This window comes from Scardinius erythrophthalmus (assembly GCF_964197995.2).
Source record: "Scardinius erythrophthalmus genome assembly, chromosome: 1".
Lineage (NCBI taxonomy): Eukaryota > Metazoa > Chordata > Actinopteri > Cypriniformes > Leuciscidae > Scardinius > Scardinius erythrophthalmus.
This window is the reverse complement of record NC_138221.1, coordinates 64,341,810-64,359,140: the sequence shown is the minus strand read 5'-3', so window position 1 is coordinate 64,359,140 and position 17,331 is coordinate 64,341,810. Positions and strand designations below refer to the sequence as shown.

The following is a 17,331-nucleotide window of genomic DNA, read 5'->3' as shown; positions in this document are numbered from 1 at the left end:
GTAGTCTTTGGCGAAATCTAAGTCCTGTCTGTGAAACCAGGCCATAATGTTTTATAAAATGTTCATGGGTTTTAGTCACCATTAGACACATTTTTAAAGCCACTTGTTTTTCTTGAATGTGATGTTAAAGGGATAGTTCACTTTGAAATTAAATTTTGGTATGTTTTAGCTTACCTCAAGGGCATCCAAGATGTAGGTGTCTTTTTTTCCGCAGTAGTTTCAATTTTGATATTTTTAGGTCAAACCGTTCTTGTCTGTCAGTCATTTCATGCAGGTCTGTGGATACTGTCTCAAAGAGAATGCACAAAGTCCAAATTAAAACAATTCCCCATCGTAAGTACACATTGATGGCCTAAGACACGAAACGAGCGGTTTGTGTGAGAAAACGAACAGTACTTATATCGTTGTTACCTATTGAACACAGCCGCGTCCAAATGATCTGACGGCGCGGGCGGGTATAGATATATACACTAGATGTCACCTTCGCTACTGCAGTTCATTGGAACGAAACCGTAGCCAAGCGACTATTAGTGTATATATCTATGCCCGCCCGCGCCCTCAGATCATTTGGACGCGGCTGTGTTCAATAGGTAACAACGATATAAATACTGTTCGTTTTCTCACACAAACCGCTCGTTTCGTGTCTTAGGCCATCAATGTGTACTTAAGATGGGGAATTGTTTAATTTGGACAATGGGGAATTGTTTTAATTTGGACTCTGTGCTTGCTCTTTGAGACAGTATCCATAGACCTGCATGAAATGACTGACAGACAAGAACGGTTTGACCTAAAAATATAAAAATTGAAACTACTGCGGAAAAAAAGACACCTACATCTTGGATGCCCTTGAGGTAAGCTAAAACATACCAAAATTAAATTTCAAAGTGAACTATCCCTTTAATTCCTGTCCAAACAGTGTGGGGTCATAAATAAAAATATTTGCATGTAAACTGAAGGTTTAAAGTTGTTTACTTTATGAGACTTTTTGATTCAAACCCATATTAATTGCGTCCCTACCTTGTTTTTTATTGAAAGGAGTAAAACAGACAAAAAACTGGCAGCAAGATTGGTTTGATATTGTTTCTATGTTGATTCAATGTTAAAAATAACGTCATTTTTTAAATGTAGGCGGGCGGCAAGCGCACTCATAATGGAGAAGACGCTGTCGCGACCACCACAACGTTGCCCAACATCAAATGGCAAACGTAATGAAAGCTGAATGTAACTGTGCTACTCATTATTTTGTGCTTCATGGAGCGTTTATCAGTTTGGACCAATGCAGCGCGAGACAATCTTGATCAAGCGACACTGTTACACAGCTCTCTGTACTCATAAAACGAGGCATTGGAAAGTTTGTAAGTACATAGGGAGTTTATTTAAATAACACTTGCCTGACGGCTCATACTACCGCTAACCCTGTCGTCGAGGTCACTGCCGTGATTTGGGAAAAGCCCGTAAAAAAGAAAGAAAGCGATGCATAAGGATGTAGTGTACTCCTGATGTACTTACAAACTGTCCAATACCTCGTTTTATGAGTACATAACCTATTTGTACTAATGTAGAAGTTTGGTGCAATTCTGGGCATTATTAGTGGGGTAATTTACGAGATACAATCTTGGATCCATTAGCGCCTGCACTAGCCATTCGGCTGATATCTCTAAATAAGCTCTAACTTTACTAATGTTCGACCAAGGGAAAAAGGGCTTCTGGGGGGGTGTTTGGCTCGAGGTCATGGTGCAAAGGACCCTAGGTTGATTTTACTCCGAACCATATCTTTAATTCATAATACTTTTCCCCATTGCGAGGATGTGCACTCCTCTAAACTGCTGCCGCCTTTGTTCTGACAATATTACGTTATTAACAATTTTTATAAAATCTATTTCCTTTGTTGTTCCTCCTGATCTGCTCATTCGTCTTTCTTAATGTTTCTTTAACAAATATCAGTGTCTCAGTCTCGAGCACGCTGGATGTGAGTTAACTACGCCCACGTATTGACATGTCGCAGTATACATGGAATTAAAAAATGTCTGTTACAGTTTATATTTTATACCGTGGTCACGATATATACCATCATACCACCCAGCCCTATTTTGCAGTTTTTTTTAGTAATTGTTAAAGGCCATTTTGCGCTTTCAATCATCATTAACCCCCAAAAGTGAGGACTTGGACTTACGTAAATGATATGGGTCATAGTTTTCAGGTTGGAAAATACAGAAAAAAAAGAAAAAAAAAAAATCACATCCCTGGTTTGTAATAAATTCTATGTTGAATCAAATATGATTTTCCTTCTAAAGATATTTTTTGTAATGTCTATTTGATGCTTTTCTTATTTAAAGGGATACTTCAGGATTTAGCATTAAGCTTTGTATTAGTAGAAAAAATTTAGTATTTTCGAATTACCATGCTTTCCACCCTCATATCCCCCTGAGACGAGAGATTTATGTATTTTTTGTCTGGAAAAAATCCTCTGATGACGCAAAATGACGATTTTCTGTCCAGAGGCTAAAGACTACAGCCAGTAGTAGGGGCTGTTCCGCATTTGTTCAGCCCGCCCATAGAGGGTGGGATCTCACTCACAGAACGTACACACAGTCAGCCGTCTTTCTTTGGAAGCTAAGCTAGCAGGCTCTTGCTCTGTGGAGAAAGCTGAATAGTAGGAGAAAGCTGAGTAAGTAGGGGTTAACTGTACCATCCTCCTTTTCCCTGACTTGTCCGGCGGGCGAGATCATTTAAAATGTCCGGGATTCGGCTTTTGCTTTCTGCGGTCGCCATTCATTGTTTACATGCACACCTCGTTTCAATCTAACTGAATTCATTCCGATCAGTGACTCTGAATGAAGTGTTTACATGAACGCTAAACAAGTGATCGGTTGATGTGCGTTTTAACATTGCTTAGAAAATTCCCGCACCTCCTTTGCGAGACCGGCGCGTCTCAGTAATGACGCCACCGGCCTCGCGCCGTTCTCCCGCGGCCATCAGCCTCGTCCTGCTCGCCACAGTAAACATAATGAATGGCGACTGTAGAACGCAAAAGCCGAATCCCGGACATTTTGAGCGATCCCGAAATCCCAAGCAGACTCGTCACGGAGACTCACTGGTAGCCTAACCTTGTTTTAAACTGCGCTCTCTTACCAGTAGGCGTGGCCTCTTAGGGCAGCGAAGCAAGTGCATTCTGGGAGTTGTTGTCTTTCATCCACATGAGCCAAAAATACATTTTCTGGCTTTTCTCAGTCTAGAAAGCTCCAAATTAAAAAAATTCTTTACATTTCTTCTACATAAATGACCTATTTTAAATACACATTCATCTTCCCAGAGGTGAAGTATCCCTTTAACAAAGACTTCAAATTAAATGATCTTTTGGAAGTAATTTCTCAGTCAAATTATGTAATAAATTATATTCAACATTTTAATCACTTGACAACCCTATTATTAACATACTAATATTGAAAGAAAAGAACATTAGTGAGTGAATCATCATGTTAAAAAAACTTGACATGATACTCACACAGGGCTAGAGTTCACAGCAGATCCATCACTGAAATAAGGAGGCTGATGCATGGAGTGGTTACTCTTCATGGACACATGGCTGTATCCTGAAGATGGTCCATCACTGAGATAAGGGGGCTGAACCATGGAGTTGTTACTCTTCATGGACACATGGCTGTATCCTGAAGATGGTCTTTCACTGAGATAAGGAGGCTGAACCATGGAGTTGTTACTCTTCATGGACACATGGCTGTATCCTGAAGATGGTCCATCACTGACATAAGGAGGCTGATGCATGGAGTGGTTACTCTTCATGGACACATGGCTGTATCCTGAAGATGGTCCATCACTGACATAAGGAGGCTGATGCATGGAGTGGTTACTCTTCATGGACACATGGCTGTATCCTGAAGATGGTCCATCACTGAGATCAGGAGGCTGATGCATGGAGTGGTTACTCTTCATGGACACATGGCTGTATCCTGAAGATGGTCCATCACTGAGATAAGGAGGCTGATGCATGGAGTGGTTACTCTTCATGGACACATGGCTGTATCCTAAAGATGGTCCATCACTGAGATCAGGAGGCTGATGCATGGAGTGGTTACTCTTCATGGACACATGGCTGTATCCTGAAGATGGTCCATCACTGAGATAAGGAGGCTGATGCATGGAGTGGTTACTCTTCATGGACACATGGCTGTATCCTGAAGATGGTCCATCACTGAGATCAGGAGGCTGATGCATGGAGTGGTTACTATTCATGGACACATGGCTGTATCCTGAAGATGGTCCATCACTGAGATAAGGAGGCTGATGCATGGAGTGGTTACTCTTCATGGACACATGGCTGTATCCTGAAGATGGTCCATCACTGAGATCAGGAGGCTGATGCATGGAGTGGTTACTCTTCATGGACACATGGCTGTATCCTGAAGATGGTCCATCACTGAGATCAGGAGGCTGATGCATGGAGTGGTTACTCTTCATGGACACATGGCTGTATCCTGAAGATGGTCCATCACTGAGATCAGGAGGCTGATGCATGGAGTGGTTACTCTTCATGGACACATAGCTGAATCCTGGAGATGGTCCATCACTGAGATCAGGAGGCTGATGCATGGAGTGGTTACTCTTCATGGACACATAGCTGAATCCTGGAGATGCTGCTCTCTGATTGTGAACAGAAGCCTCCTTTTCTCTCCCCTCACACACACTCATTTTACAGGCAGACGTCTACTTCTCTTCTTCCTAGATAAGAGTCTTCATTTCAGGCCTGTATGTGGAAATACAGAACATACACTGAATTTTGACACAATTAAGTTTCAGTACTAGCTGGTGACCAGAACTGAGGGTGCACAGTGACCAAAGTGGCCGGGCCCAATAAGTTGTGGTTTACAGAGATTTTAGGCCAGTTAAGGGCCATTTTTATGATGACACAAAACTCAGATACAGCAACAGCCACTGTTGGCGCAGGAATACTTGTATAATGAGCTCACAGGTGTGTATTTATATAATATTTTTCAATAGCTTTGAACACAGCTCAGCCAATAATTACATAGGACCAGAATAATCAATTTTATAATGCTGATTTCTTAGTGCATTCCTTTAGGATATTTGACTAGTGTCATGACTGATCTCATTTGTGCTTTACCTAGTTTGTGGGCTTATGTTCAACACAGATGTGTCATAAATCTTGTGTTGCTCTTTTAAAAAAATTAATTATTATGAAGTTGAATGATTATTCAAATATATTTTTTACAGATATTGATCTTGCTTGTTTCTGTATTGATATACACTCACCTAAAGGATTATTAGGAACAAATACTTATTATACTTAAATACTTATTTGCAGCTGTATCATACAAATAAATAGTTAAAAAATCATATATTGTGATTTGTGGATTTTTTTTTTTTTAGATTATGTCTCTCACAGTGGACATGCACCTACGATGACAATTTCAGACCCCTCCATGATTTCCAAGTGGGAGAACTTGCAAAATAGCAGGGTGTTCAAATACTTATTTTCCTCACTGTATATTAGCATTGTGAACAGATTCCATTACGGACACTCCACTTTCGCCTGGTGCTCTTTGCGGAGGGTGCTCAAGCTCACGTTCCTCATTGCTGCCAAGGCACAGTGGTGATTCAGGTCATGGGAATCGCAAATGGATTTAGCAGAGGGGTTAGAGATGGGCCATGCCTTATCTCTGCCCTCACCTGCTAGATCCATTGCCTTTTCTCAAGGTTTGGAAGCATGCACTGCAGTTTCTTCCGAGTGAGACAAATGTGCTACAATTATCTCGCCCCTATGTTCGGTCCCAGAGTGACCAGTTCGGTTGTTCCCTGCCGGTTTGCCGCTTCAGGGCACTGAGTTGGTCACTCGAGTAACACCAGAGGCCAGTCTTAAAAGACTGGTTCAGAAAGTTAAAAAGGGTTACACAATACAGTTCATAAATCAATACAGATTTATGGGGTTCCTGCCCACAGTGATGGGCCCCGAGCAGGCTCTGGTCATGAAACATGAGCTAAAAACTTTGTTGGGGAAGGGGGCCATAGAACGTGTACCCATCTGCATTCTCAACTACACTGACGATTGGTTGATTCTAGCTCAGTCGCATCAGCTGGCAGTTCAGCAATGAGATGACCTTCTCATCAGTATAAAAATGCTGGAGTTAAGATTACACGCCAATAAGAGTGTGCTTTCTCAAGCTCAGAGGACCACTTTTTAGGCGTGGTATGGGATTCGGTTTCGATGCAAGCATGTCTATCTCCAGTGGTCATCTAAATAAATCACCAGGGGGGTTTGCGCTCACGCCCACTTTGCAAACTGGCGCATCAAATCCTTCTGTGGTCCCAGGGTAAGCTGCTTTCATTCAGGGCAGCTAACATCCCTGGGTGCCAAAACCAGGTAACAGACATCCTGTCGAGATAGGGCTAATGCCTGGGGAGTGGAGGCTCCACCCCGAGATGGTGGAGCAGATATGGAGGGTGTTCGGCCAGGCAGAAGTGGATCTGTTCGCAAATCGAGAGACGTCTCACTGTCCACTCTGGTACTCCCTCATGCATCCAGCTCCTCTGGGACTGGATGCTATAGTACAGATGTGGCTGAGGCTACGTCTGTACACATTTCCCCAGATCACTCTGCTCCTGGGAGTTCTGGAGAGGGTTCGCCGGGATCCATTTTCTCCTAATAGCCCTGCTGTGGCAATGTGTGCATGTGAGCTCTGATTAGGCTATGTATTTTAAATTGTCAATTAAAGGCTAAACCGTGGGTCGGCAACCCGCGGCTCTAGAGCCGCATGCGGCTCTTAAGCGCCGCCCTAGTGGCTCCCTGGAGCTTTTTCAAAAATATGAAAATGGAAAAAATATTTTTTGTTTTAATATAATTTCTGTAGGAGGAAAAACATGACAAACAAACCCTTTCACACGTACGATCACATCGGTGTGATCAGTCTAGGCTGGTCCCTGGAGCACTGGTGTGATTGGAACGGTCAGTGCATGACGTGATCAACTGCTAAATTCAAATGTGCTCTCGCGCGTTGGCTGGCGCTGAGCCAGAGACAGGCGCGCTCAGAGCTGTCATATATCACAACTTTTCAGTGTTTTCAACCACATAATGTTTATTTTAGGTTTCAGATATATAAGTACTAAAAAAACAATACATTTAGAGTTTGTAAAATACACACTGATGTTAAAGGAAGAGGCAATAATAATCCTTTCCATTACAATTAGACATGTTTTATTCATATCAGATACACATTGTGTAAGTAACTTTAAAGTTTACTCAATTCTTCTCCCAGTTCACCAGCCACTTACTTTTATGTATTTCGGTAGAAATGGATGTAAATCCAACAGATCCGATTCTCTGAACTGCGTCTGCGGCACAAACTAAGATGGCGGCGCCCATCGCGCATACAGCTCAACTAACGCAATCGTTATAAAGGTGTTTAAACAACAAAACACTTCCACTTGCATATATTTGACAATCGGAATATCAGATATTTCATGCCATATCCAACAAATTTGTGAATATTTTGAATAAAAAAGGAAAAATGACATAAAAGCAGATCATCATTCATTCAGCTCTGTTGTTGCTGCGGTGTGTCACGTGACACGCAATGACGTGTCACCATGGAAACCATAAAGTGACACATTCTAAATAACGGTCGCCTTGAAAAACTCACGGGTCAGCCAGAATATTTTAAACTTACGTGTGAAAGGGTTCAAGTTTTTCAACGTTGTAAAAATAATACACGAATAAATAAAACGAAACATAATACATTAAAATTATAATGGAAGTTAAACTTAAAGCACGATTGTACAGCAGAGTAGTCACGTGGTGCATCATTCTCTCCAGGATGCGCTGCAGGGAAAATAAACATTTAATCATGAATGCTCATTATATATTTGTAGCCTACTTATCATTTTGATACTAGGGGGCTAATAAAGCTAATATAGACACTTACAGCATGTGTTGCCTTCATTATAAGGCTTATATAAGGCTTTTAATTTTTTGCGGCTCCAGACAGATATATTTTTTTTTTTGTCCAATATGGCTCTTTCAACATTTTGGGTTGCCGACCCCTGGGCTAAACACATTATTATGATTTATGGCTTATTAATATAAGCGTGCGATTAGATGACTAATGGCTTAAATCAGGGTTCACCAATCTCGGTCCTGGAGGGCCGCTGTCCTGCAGAGTTTAGCTCCAACCCCAATTAAACACACCTGAACCAGCTAATCAAGGTCTCACTAGGCATACTAGAAACTTTCAAACAGGTGTGTTGGAGCTGGTTGGAGCTAAACTCTGCAGGGACAGCGGCCCTCCAGGACCGAGATTGGTGAACCCTGACTTAAATGAACGAGGACAGCCCTACTGTAAAGTGACTATTGTAATGGGGTAATCAAAATAGCCTAATATAGGCTAGTTAGTTTGTGCTTTTGTTTTTATTTATTTTCATTTTTTGTTTAGTGAATTTAAATTCTGCTTCAAAAAGCATACTTCTTTATTTTTAGATTGTAATGTTACAATGTTAGAATGTAATGTGATTTGACCCTTTTTTGCACATAATATGTAGAATAGACTACATATTAGTTACACTATATTTGTTTCCATTGCCTTCGATATGAACATTGTGTGTAGGAAAGCAGTTTTTAATAAATAAAGAAGTTTTTTTTTAATCCAGATTGATGTAGTAAATATCAAGATATATACCGTTGTAAGACTTGAGAATTTAGATAAATGCCAGGCAGTCTACTGAGAGGCCCTGAGAGGACAAAGGACCTCTCTGGAAATTAACATTTGAACTCACCCTTGTGCACTATCGAGACGAAAGTCTCACCTCCGAGTCATCCTAATCTACATTTCATTCCCTCATCCCTCACCCCCTCTCTCTCATGCTCAGATCACCTGAATTCACCCAAGAAAAGATATAGTTTAATGTGAATGATTATCACCGATTATTACATGGCTTGGCTGAATTCCAATGTAGAATGCGGTCTGTTATGTAAGACCTCCGCTTCGCGTCGGGGTCCTGTTCAGCCTGTCGGGGTTGTTATTCGCTATAACGACCGCCTCTCTATACATTATCCCGCTTATTATATGGCTACCTACAAAATAAATAAATAATTTGACACGAATTATTGATTTAAAAAGGAGTTTATTGATTTAAAAACGAATGTATTGCTTCCGCCAAAGAAAATAGTCCGTTCCGCGTCCATAGCAACGCGCCGTTTTTCATGGCAACGGTCTGTTATACTCCGCAGCGGTCTGTTATCAAGAAATAACAGACCGCATTCTACATTAGAATTCAACCAAGCCATGTAATAATTCTTTATAACAGACCGCTGCGGAGTATAACAGACCGCTGCGGAGTATAACAGACCGTTGCCATGAAAAACAGCGCGTTGCTATGGACGCGGAACGGACTATTTTCTTTGGCGGAAGCAATACAATCGTTTTTAAATCAATAAACTCCTTTTTAAATCAATAATTCGCGTCAAATTATTTATTTATTTTGTAGGTAGCCATGTAATAAGCGGGATAATGTATAGAGAGGGGGTCGTTATAGTGAATAACAAGCCCTTCAGGCTGTCAAGACCCCTCCGCTTCGCGTCGGGGTCTCGTTCAGCCTGTCGGGCTTGTTATTCGCTATAACAACCGCCTCTCTATACATTATCCCTTACGTATTATACATGTCAAGGTCAAGGTCAAGGTCAAGGTATCTTTATTTCATACCCGCAGGTAAATTTGTTTTGCAGATAAAAAGAAGAATGTTTGGTATCATTTGAAATGTCTCAGTGCGACTGGTACAAATGTCTCATTTTCAAATAAGTAAAACAAAAGGTAATAAGGTTTTTAAGAGTTTAGAGAGAACTGGGACGCAAAGGAAGGTGGTCTCCTGGCAAATGGTCTCATACCCCCCAAAAGTTGTAACCTCTGAATGCAAATTTCCATTGTTAGCAGATGTTTCCATGTGAAAGAGGTTCTGTCTAGATAATGGAATGCAGCAAAGGGCTCTGGGCCTTCTGTTACTCAGATGAGCCCATGATGTTGAAGGACCTCAAAGAATTCAGCATCATGTATTTTAATGTTGGGTTCGCCTCTCTTCTCTTTATTCCAGAGCATTTGATGTTTTGTATCGATTATCTTTGAATTGATTATGAAATTGGCATGATACATAATAAATTGTTATATTTGATTATTCTAACCGTCTTTGACATTATTTTCATTAAAGAGTTAAAAAGAATAGTCAAACATTCACTCACATTTAATGATGCACAGATATCATTACAAGCTTTTCATTTATGAAGTCAGATGAAATAACGAGAGAATACATATTGAAATGTATTGTATTTAATCAAAAAATACTTTGCCACGAGAAAAGACACTAACATGTAAAGACCTTCCGTGCTGGTCAGATGCCAGACTTTGGGCCGATCGAGTGCGAGCTTACACCGTCTATTGCCATTCAGCCCAAAAAAAAAAAAAAAATCAATCCATATTGTCCCGCCCTATTTAAAGTATATCTGCAGATTTTGGCACAGTTAAGGTCCAGTTCAAGGATGCTGCATTAGGTCTCTTTCTGTAATGGGTGATTTACATCGGACAAGAGACTTTTGGGTCAGTGTTGGAATGTGTTCCCATGTGTTGTGTGAGACATACAGCCAAAATTAGGGGTGTAAATGATGGACATGTCATCATAATACCATCTGATGTCGATACGATAGTTACTGATACCTCAAAACATGCCACGATACAATTATTATTTTTTCAGATTCAGGGGCCAATAAGCCTTGTGGGCAAGTGCGTCGGTATGTAGCGCAGTTGTGCTTCGGGAGATCCGAGATAAAGTTATTAGAATTGCTAATCCTTTATTACATTTTTTTGTGGGACATCCCAAAAAAAACATACATTTTAGTATTTAAAGAAATATGGAAAAATAAAATGTTGCAATTTTTTTTAAATAAAAATTCTAAAATGTTGCAAATGACATCATACACATCATCATACATTGTCTGATGAAAGCTCATTGACAACAGAACAAACATAATGAGGAATATAATAAGTAAGATTTCTGTCATGATGTGATTTATTAAGTGTTTATCTGCTAAAATGACTGAATCTCTATCTCTGCATGTCTTAGATTTTTTTTCTGTGGTCAGCTCAATTGATGAACAGATATTATTAAATTATTAATCATATTAATTTCATTTTCAGGGATGACATTGAGTACAGGAATTCCATGATTAAATGGGCTTAAGAATCAACCGTTCTTGTAATACATTTTACTGTGATTTTTTGGTTATGTAAAGTTTGTGTTTTTGTTACAGTTATGAGTTGTTTTTATAATAAAATATTTAGAATAATATTTATTTTGAATGAAATATATAACAAATAATAATAATTTAGAATCATTTGTTTATTTATAATTAAATAAAGTATATTTTACATTAAATGCTCATACGGTGTACTGTTTGTAACAATAAACATTAAGGTAATAATATTAGCCTAGCTATAAACAGTCCTTCATTGGTAAACACTAAATAAGCTTACAAAAAAGTTTTGGCACAGAGCTGCTGAGCTCATGTGCTCAAAATCTTGACTCGCCATTTATCTTCAATTAAATAACATATTTGTCCCAAATCGTTATTAATTTAAACCAACGTCACTATAAGCCGGATGAGTGTTTACATTTTCAGTAGACTTAACGTTATGGGCCTAAGTTTATTTGCTTTCGCTTTTACTTCGCTTTTCGCTAAAACTCTTTTATCCCTCATTTGTTAATTTTTGAAGTGAACTTTTTGCCTGTATTATCATATGTACCTACTGTTTTGGACTGAACACACGAGTAGAGTCGCAGTCGGTGTGCTGTAGCTGTGAGTGAGTTTGTCCTAAACTCCCTGCGCTTCTAGTCCGGGATCCGCCATTATAGTTTAGCAGTGATAGTCAGGAGATAACTTTTTTAATAGTTTAGACGTAAAAGGTCCTCATTGATATTATAACTGTGAAACTTTTAATGAACTTACCGTCACACGTGAAGACATTGTTAGATTTAGATTTGTCCAAAATGGAGTCTAGTCAGGCGGAACGCTTTCGGTTTCACTGTTGACAGGAGAGTTCCGCTGCGTGAGTTCCTCTCAGACTGAACGTGATGACGTTGAGCTGCGTGCTCTCTGTAGCTCTCTCTGCTGCACAGGACTAGGGATGCCTAGGGATGCCACTTAAAAGTGGAATAATAAAATCGGTATTTATTAATGTCCAAGCAAAAATCTAAATTAATAAATTAGTTTTCAAACTGAAAGATGAATTGACATTGGGGCAGTGTGGGACACCTAAGCTCTAAAAGTCTTCTTACTACACAGCCTCTCAAACAAGTTTGCCTAAAAGCCTGTTACAGCTGGATTGTAACGTGTTGTTCTCAATCACTTGAGTTCATGACCCTGATGTCACTGAGTGGGATAGATGCCAAAGTGCAGGAATTCCAATAAACAAACAAATACAAAACACTGTGTTCTGTTGATGTTTGTGATATTGCCTAGCCTATTCATACAATAAAATGTGGACTGATTATTGAATTTTTTTATTTATCAAAAAAATGTTCAGAGCTGCTTTACAAATCATTTTCAATAAATAGGACATCATGACTTGGAACAATATCATGTGTTACAAGATGAACAAAATAACCATGGTTTCATATCGACATAAGGAGTCTTTTGTAAATCCAGCCCCTGGACATCAGAAGTTAACAGTGTTTCTTACAGAATAAGAGTAAGGAATAATATGTATACCACATATGGGACACAATAAATACATAAACATGAAATATTGATTCAAAATATTTTTTCACAGAAGAAAGTCATTCTGTCATAGTATGATAAATGCTTTAATTTAATCCATGAATGATATATAAAGTTTGACAAATACATTTATTCAATTAATACATGAAGCTCAGCAAGAAACCTGATCTGGTGTCTTCCTATTGATTTCACTCGTTAAGATTCAGATTTGGTTTTGGTATATTGATCCTATAGACCAGCAATATCAAGTAGCTTAATCCCGGACTATAAAACAAAAGCAACAATTTAGCAGATTAAATGATTCCAAAATCATTACGCTCGATGTACGAGCAGCTGTGACTAAATAAATCTCTGCTCAATTCATGGTTTTACTGCTGAAATTAAAGGCCTATAAAACAATCATTGTCTCTCTTTCAAAGTTTCAAACTTTAGAACAACTTTATTATTGACATACCATTCAACACCACTTTAATGTATATAGCTTCAGATTACCCAAACTGTCACTCCCCATTTTGAGCATATATGAAAATGTATAAACTTAAATGGTTGTAATCATTGGAATTCAGACCTACACTTGGTCTCTTTTTAAAGAAGACACTAGAAGCACTTCGTTAGATAAGTTTACTGTAAAACAAATGTATGTTACTCTAAAACTGCTATAAAATCAAAGCCATATGTTGTGTTCAAAAATTGAAGATGATATCTCAAATATTGAAGTTCCTGTGAGATTTTGTTTAGGCGCTGTACCTAAAATAGTCACCAGGTGGCACTCATATTCCACTGATGCGTTCTTCTGTAACAAATTAATACATTTCTGTCATAATATCACTTCTATATCAGAACAGTCACCAAATATGGAACATTGAGCTCAGACCTTTCCAACAATATGTGCTTTTTTTAATAAAATATTTGAAATAAATGCTGTAATATGAAACATGACACCACCCACTAGGGAGATGCGCTAAATGGATTAAAATGACTGTTTCCATGGTAATGCAATGTCCGATTTCATTCTCTCTGTCTGCATAGTTCCCGTTTGCCTTTGTTCTCATTTGTCTCCTAGGTTACTCATTACCCTCTTTTTTGTTACTATGGTTACTCAGTAGTTCCCTTGTTTGCTTCACCTGTGTTTATCCAGCTTTGTTTGCTCTTAGTATTTATATGCCTGTGTTTCAGTTCTCGTTAACGTTTGTGCTTAGTGTGGTTATGTTTTATCCTCTGTTTATTCCTGTATTTTGAGTTAGTTTAATTGTTAATAAATTCTATTGCATTTATCTTCTTTGTCTTGCTGGCTCACCTACACCACAACTTGTAATACGTAACATGGGCTGAGGTTTCTTAGTTTATTTTTTTTCCAGCAAGATTTGCCAAATACAGTCAGAACATTATCTTAAATAACTTTCTTAACTTTTTCTTAAAGGAATAGTTCACCCAAAAATTAAAATGATCCCATAACTTACTCACACTCAAGCCATCCTAGGTGTATATGACTTTCTTCTCTCAGTCAAACACAATCAGAGTTAATCTGAAAATATAGAAAATATCCTGGCTCAGAGTCTTCCAAATTTTATAATGGGAGTGAATGGGGCTCAAAAATTTTAAGCCAGAGAAAGCGCATCCATCCATCATAAAAGTAATCCACCTGGCTCCTGGGGGTTAATAAAGGCCTTCTGAAGTGAAGCAATGTGTTTTTATAAGAAAATATCCATATTTATAACTTTATAAACTATGATCACTGTCATCCGGTAACGGCCGTATGCAAGTCTAGTTCCGGTGGAAGAGTGACCTCTGACCTGACGCATGACGTGTTGATGAACGCGAGAGAGTAGAGGATAGAACAAAACACCGGTCACGAATTCAAAGTCTAAAAAGAGAATTTTTAAAGAGAAATGTTGGAGGAGCTTGAGTTTGTTTGAACTCCTACATCCTACGTCATGCGTCGGGTCAGAGGTCACTCTTCTGCCAGAACTAGACTTGCTTACGGATCAGCACCTGATTTTTGGGGAATCACCTGTTTTTAAATGAATCGCAGAACAGAGAGTCTACTGGCCAAAAGAAAACTACAGAGCTCGTAATAAAATAAATTGATCAAACACTGACAGCAAAGACATTTATAAAGTTACAAAAGATTTCTATTTTAAAAAAATGCTTTTATTTGGAACTTTCGATTTATCAAAGAACCCTGAAAAAATTACACAGTTTCCACAAAAATTTGAAGCAGCAGAACTGTTTTCAACATTGGTTTATTGAGCAGTAAATCATCATATTAGAATGATTTCTGAAGGATCATGTGACACTGAAGACTGGAGAAATGATGCTGAAAATTCAGCTTTAACATCACAGGCATAAATTACATTTTAAAATATGTTTCAATGGAAAACCATTATTTAAATTATTACTAGCAGAAATTGTATTATTTCTTATTTTTCAATTTGATTTTGGGATGAAAATCTTTTGCGAGATTCACCAAATTTAGAATATTCCCTTCAATTTAGAAATATATTTATACAGAAATGATGTATATGTAAGAGAAAGCACAGAAAAAGCTCATCATTTACATAGATACATTTGCAGCTGCATCGTGTGTGTGTGTGTGTGTGTGTGTGTGTGTGTGTGTGTGTGTGTGTGTGTGTGTGTGTGTGTGTGTGTGTGTGTGTGTGTGTGTGTGTGTGTGTGTGTGTGTGTGTGTGTGTGTAAGAACATCTTCACGGCTCACTGCAAACTCAGAAACTTCTGCACCATCTGATGAACTTCAGTGCCATCAGTTTTACTGAGATAATAGTGAAATTATCACATACTTACAGCATAATCATAATCAATCTAGCAGCCATATCACCCTGATCGCCCACTGAAGCTAAGCAGGGCTGAGCCGGGTCAGTGCCTGGATGGGAGACTCCTGAGGAAAAAACAGGTTTCTGCTGGAAGAGGTGTTAGTGAGGCCAGCAGGGGGTGCTCACCCTGTGGTCTGTGTGGGTCCTAACACCCCAGTGTAGTGACGGGGACACTATACTGTCAAAGAGCACCGTCCTTCGGATGAGACGTTAAACTGAGGTCCTGACTCTCTGTGGTCATCAAAAATCCCACGATGTCCTTCGGAAAAGAGTAGCGGTGTAACCCCGGTGTCCTGGCCAAATTTACCCAGTGGCCTCTGCTCTGTCCATCATCATGGCCTCCTAATCATCCCCATATGCTGATTGGCTTCATCACTGTCTCCTCTCCACCATTAAGCTGGTGTGTGTTGGGCGTTCTGGGGCAATATGGCTGCCGTCGCATCATCCAGGAGGTGCTGTACATTGGTGGAGGTCGAGGAGATTCTCCACTTCTATGTAAAGCACTTCGAGTGCTGAAAAGCGCTATATAAATGTCACAAGTTATTATTATTATCATCATATTTCATTTTCATCACAATTTCATTTTCCCTAAAGACATTGAAGGATGTGTATTGAACCTTTTTGAACCTACTGAACTTTCTTAAAGATGAAACCCCAAAATATTAAAAACTTCAGTTCATAACTTGCTCAAAAGTAAAGCTGAATTATTTATAAGCACTGAATCAAATAAGCCTCAGTGAAACTAGAAGTGTGTCCTGAAACTCACATTTGCATGTGCGAGAGTCTCAGAGCAGTGTCTCCAGTGACTATGATCAAACCCCAAGAGCTTTGTTTACAGGAAATAAAGATTTACAACTGAAACCACTGTAACTGTTCAAAACGGTATCAAACATTTGACCTCTGTTGGGATTAAGGCTTTTGAATGATGTTTTTGACAAATCCAATATGTTCTTCAGCTTTATTCAGTGTTACAGCAAGAACACATGAGTACAATATTGTCACGCACTATAGCAGAGGCTCTTTGTGTTGGTATTGCTATATATATTGGAGCTGCTTCTTTTTGTTTAATACATTTAGATGTTGTGTTTCTATTTTAGCGTATTTGGACTTTTGCAAATTGTTTTGCCTCACTTTTTAATTTCATTGATAAGCATTTATACACTGAAAAAAAAATATTTATTGAAATTAATTTTAAAAAAATTATCGTAAGTGGTTGCATTCAATTGATTTTATCTACATTTAAACAAATGCATTAAGTTGAACTAAAATTGATTAAGTTCAACTTAATGCATTTGTTTAAATGTAGATAAAATCAATTGAATTCAACAAATCATTTTTTTCAACGAATCATTATCACAGGATCTCAATGTATATGAATCAATATATACAATTATGTATTTACAATTAACTGATTAAGTATTTTACATCACTGACACATTTTAAAAGAAATATAGTGGTTCCCTCAACAAAAACCCAATGGGATTTCGGATTATTGCATGCAAGAATTATAAACTTTTGTTGGTCACAGAGATTATTTTCTGCAATAATCCAAAAAAACAAATGAAAAATTGTGTTTTTGTCAAGGAAACCAGTTAAAATCTGGGTTAGCCTACAAATACGCCATCACTGCAGCTCTCTATGGGACCTTGCTTTAGTAGGAAATACTGCAGAAAACGTTTAGTTATGATAGTATGGTTGATGGTTGAAGTA

At 38.6% G+C, this 17,331-nt stretch overlaps 1 protein-coding gene across 1 annotated transcript in view; it reads right to left on the bottom strand.

Annotated features, from left to right (window-relative positions):
• Positions 1-12,097, bottom strand: part of LOC308704248 (uncharacterized protein) — a 40,069-nt gene extending 27,972 nt beyond the window's left edge. The window contains exons 1-2 of the mRNA XM_081388401.1: positions 12,020-12,097; positions 3,506-4,762 (exon numbers count right to left, since the gene is read on the bottom strand). Coding sequence (XP_081244527.1) covers positions 3,506-4,707 — 1,202 coding nt within the window. The 5' untranslated portion in view covers positions 4,708-4,762; positions 12,020-12,097. The remainder of the gene's footprint in view (positions 1-3,505; positions 4,763-12,019) is intronic.
• Between the last annotated feature and the right edge of the window lie 5,234 nt (positions 12,098-17,331).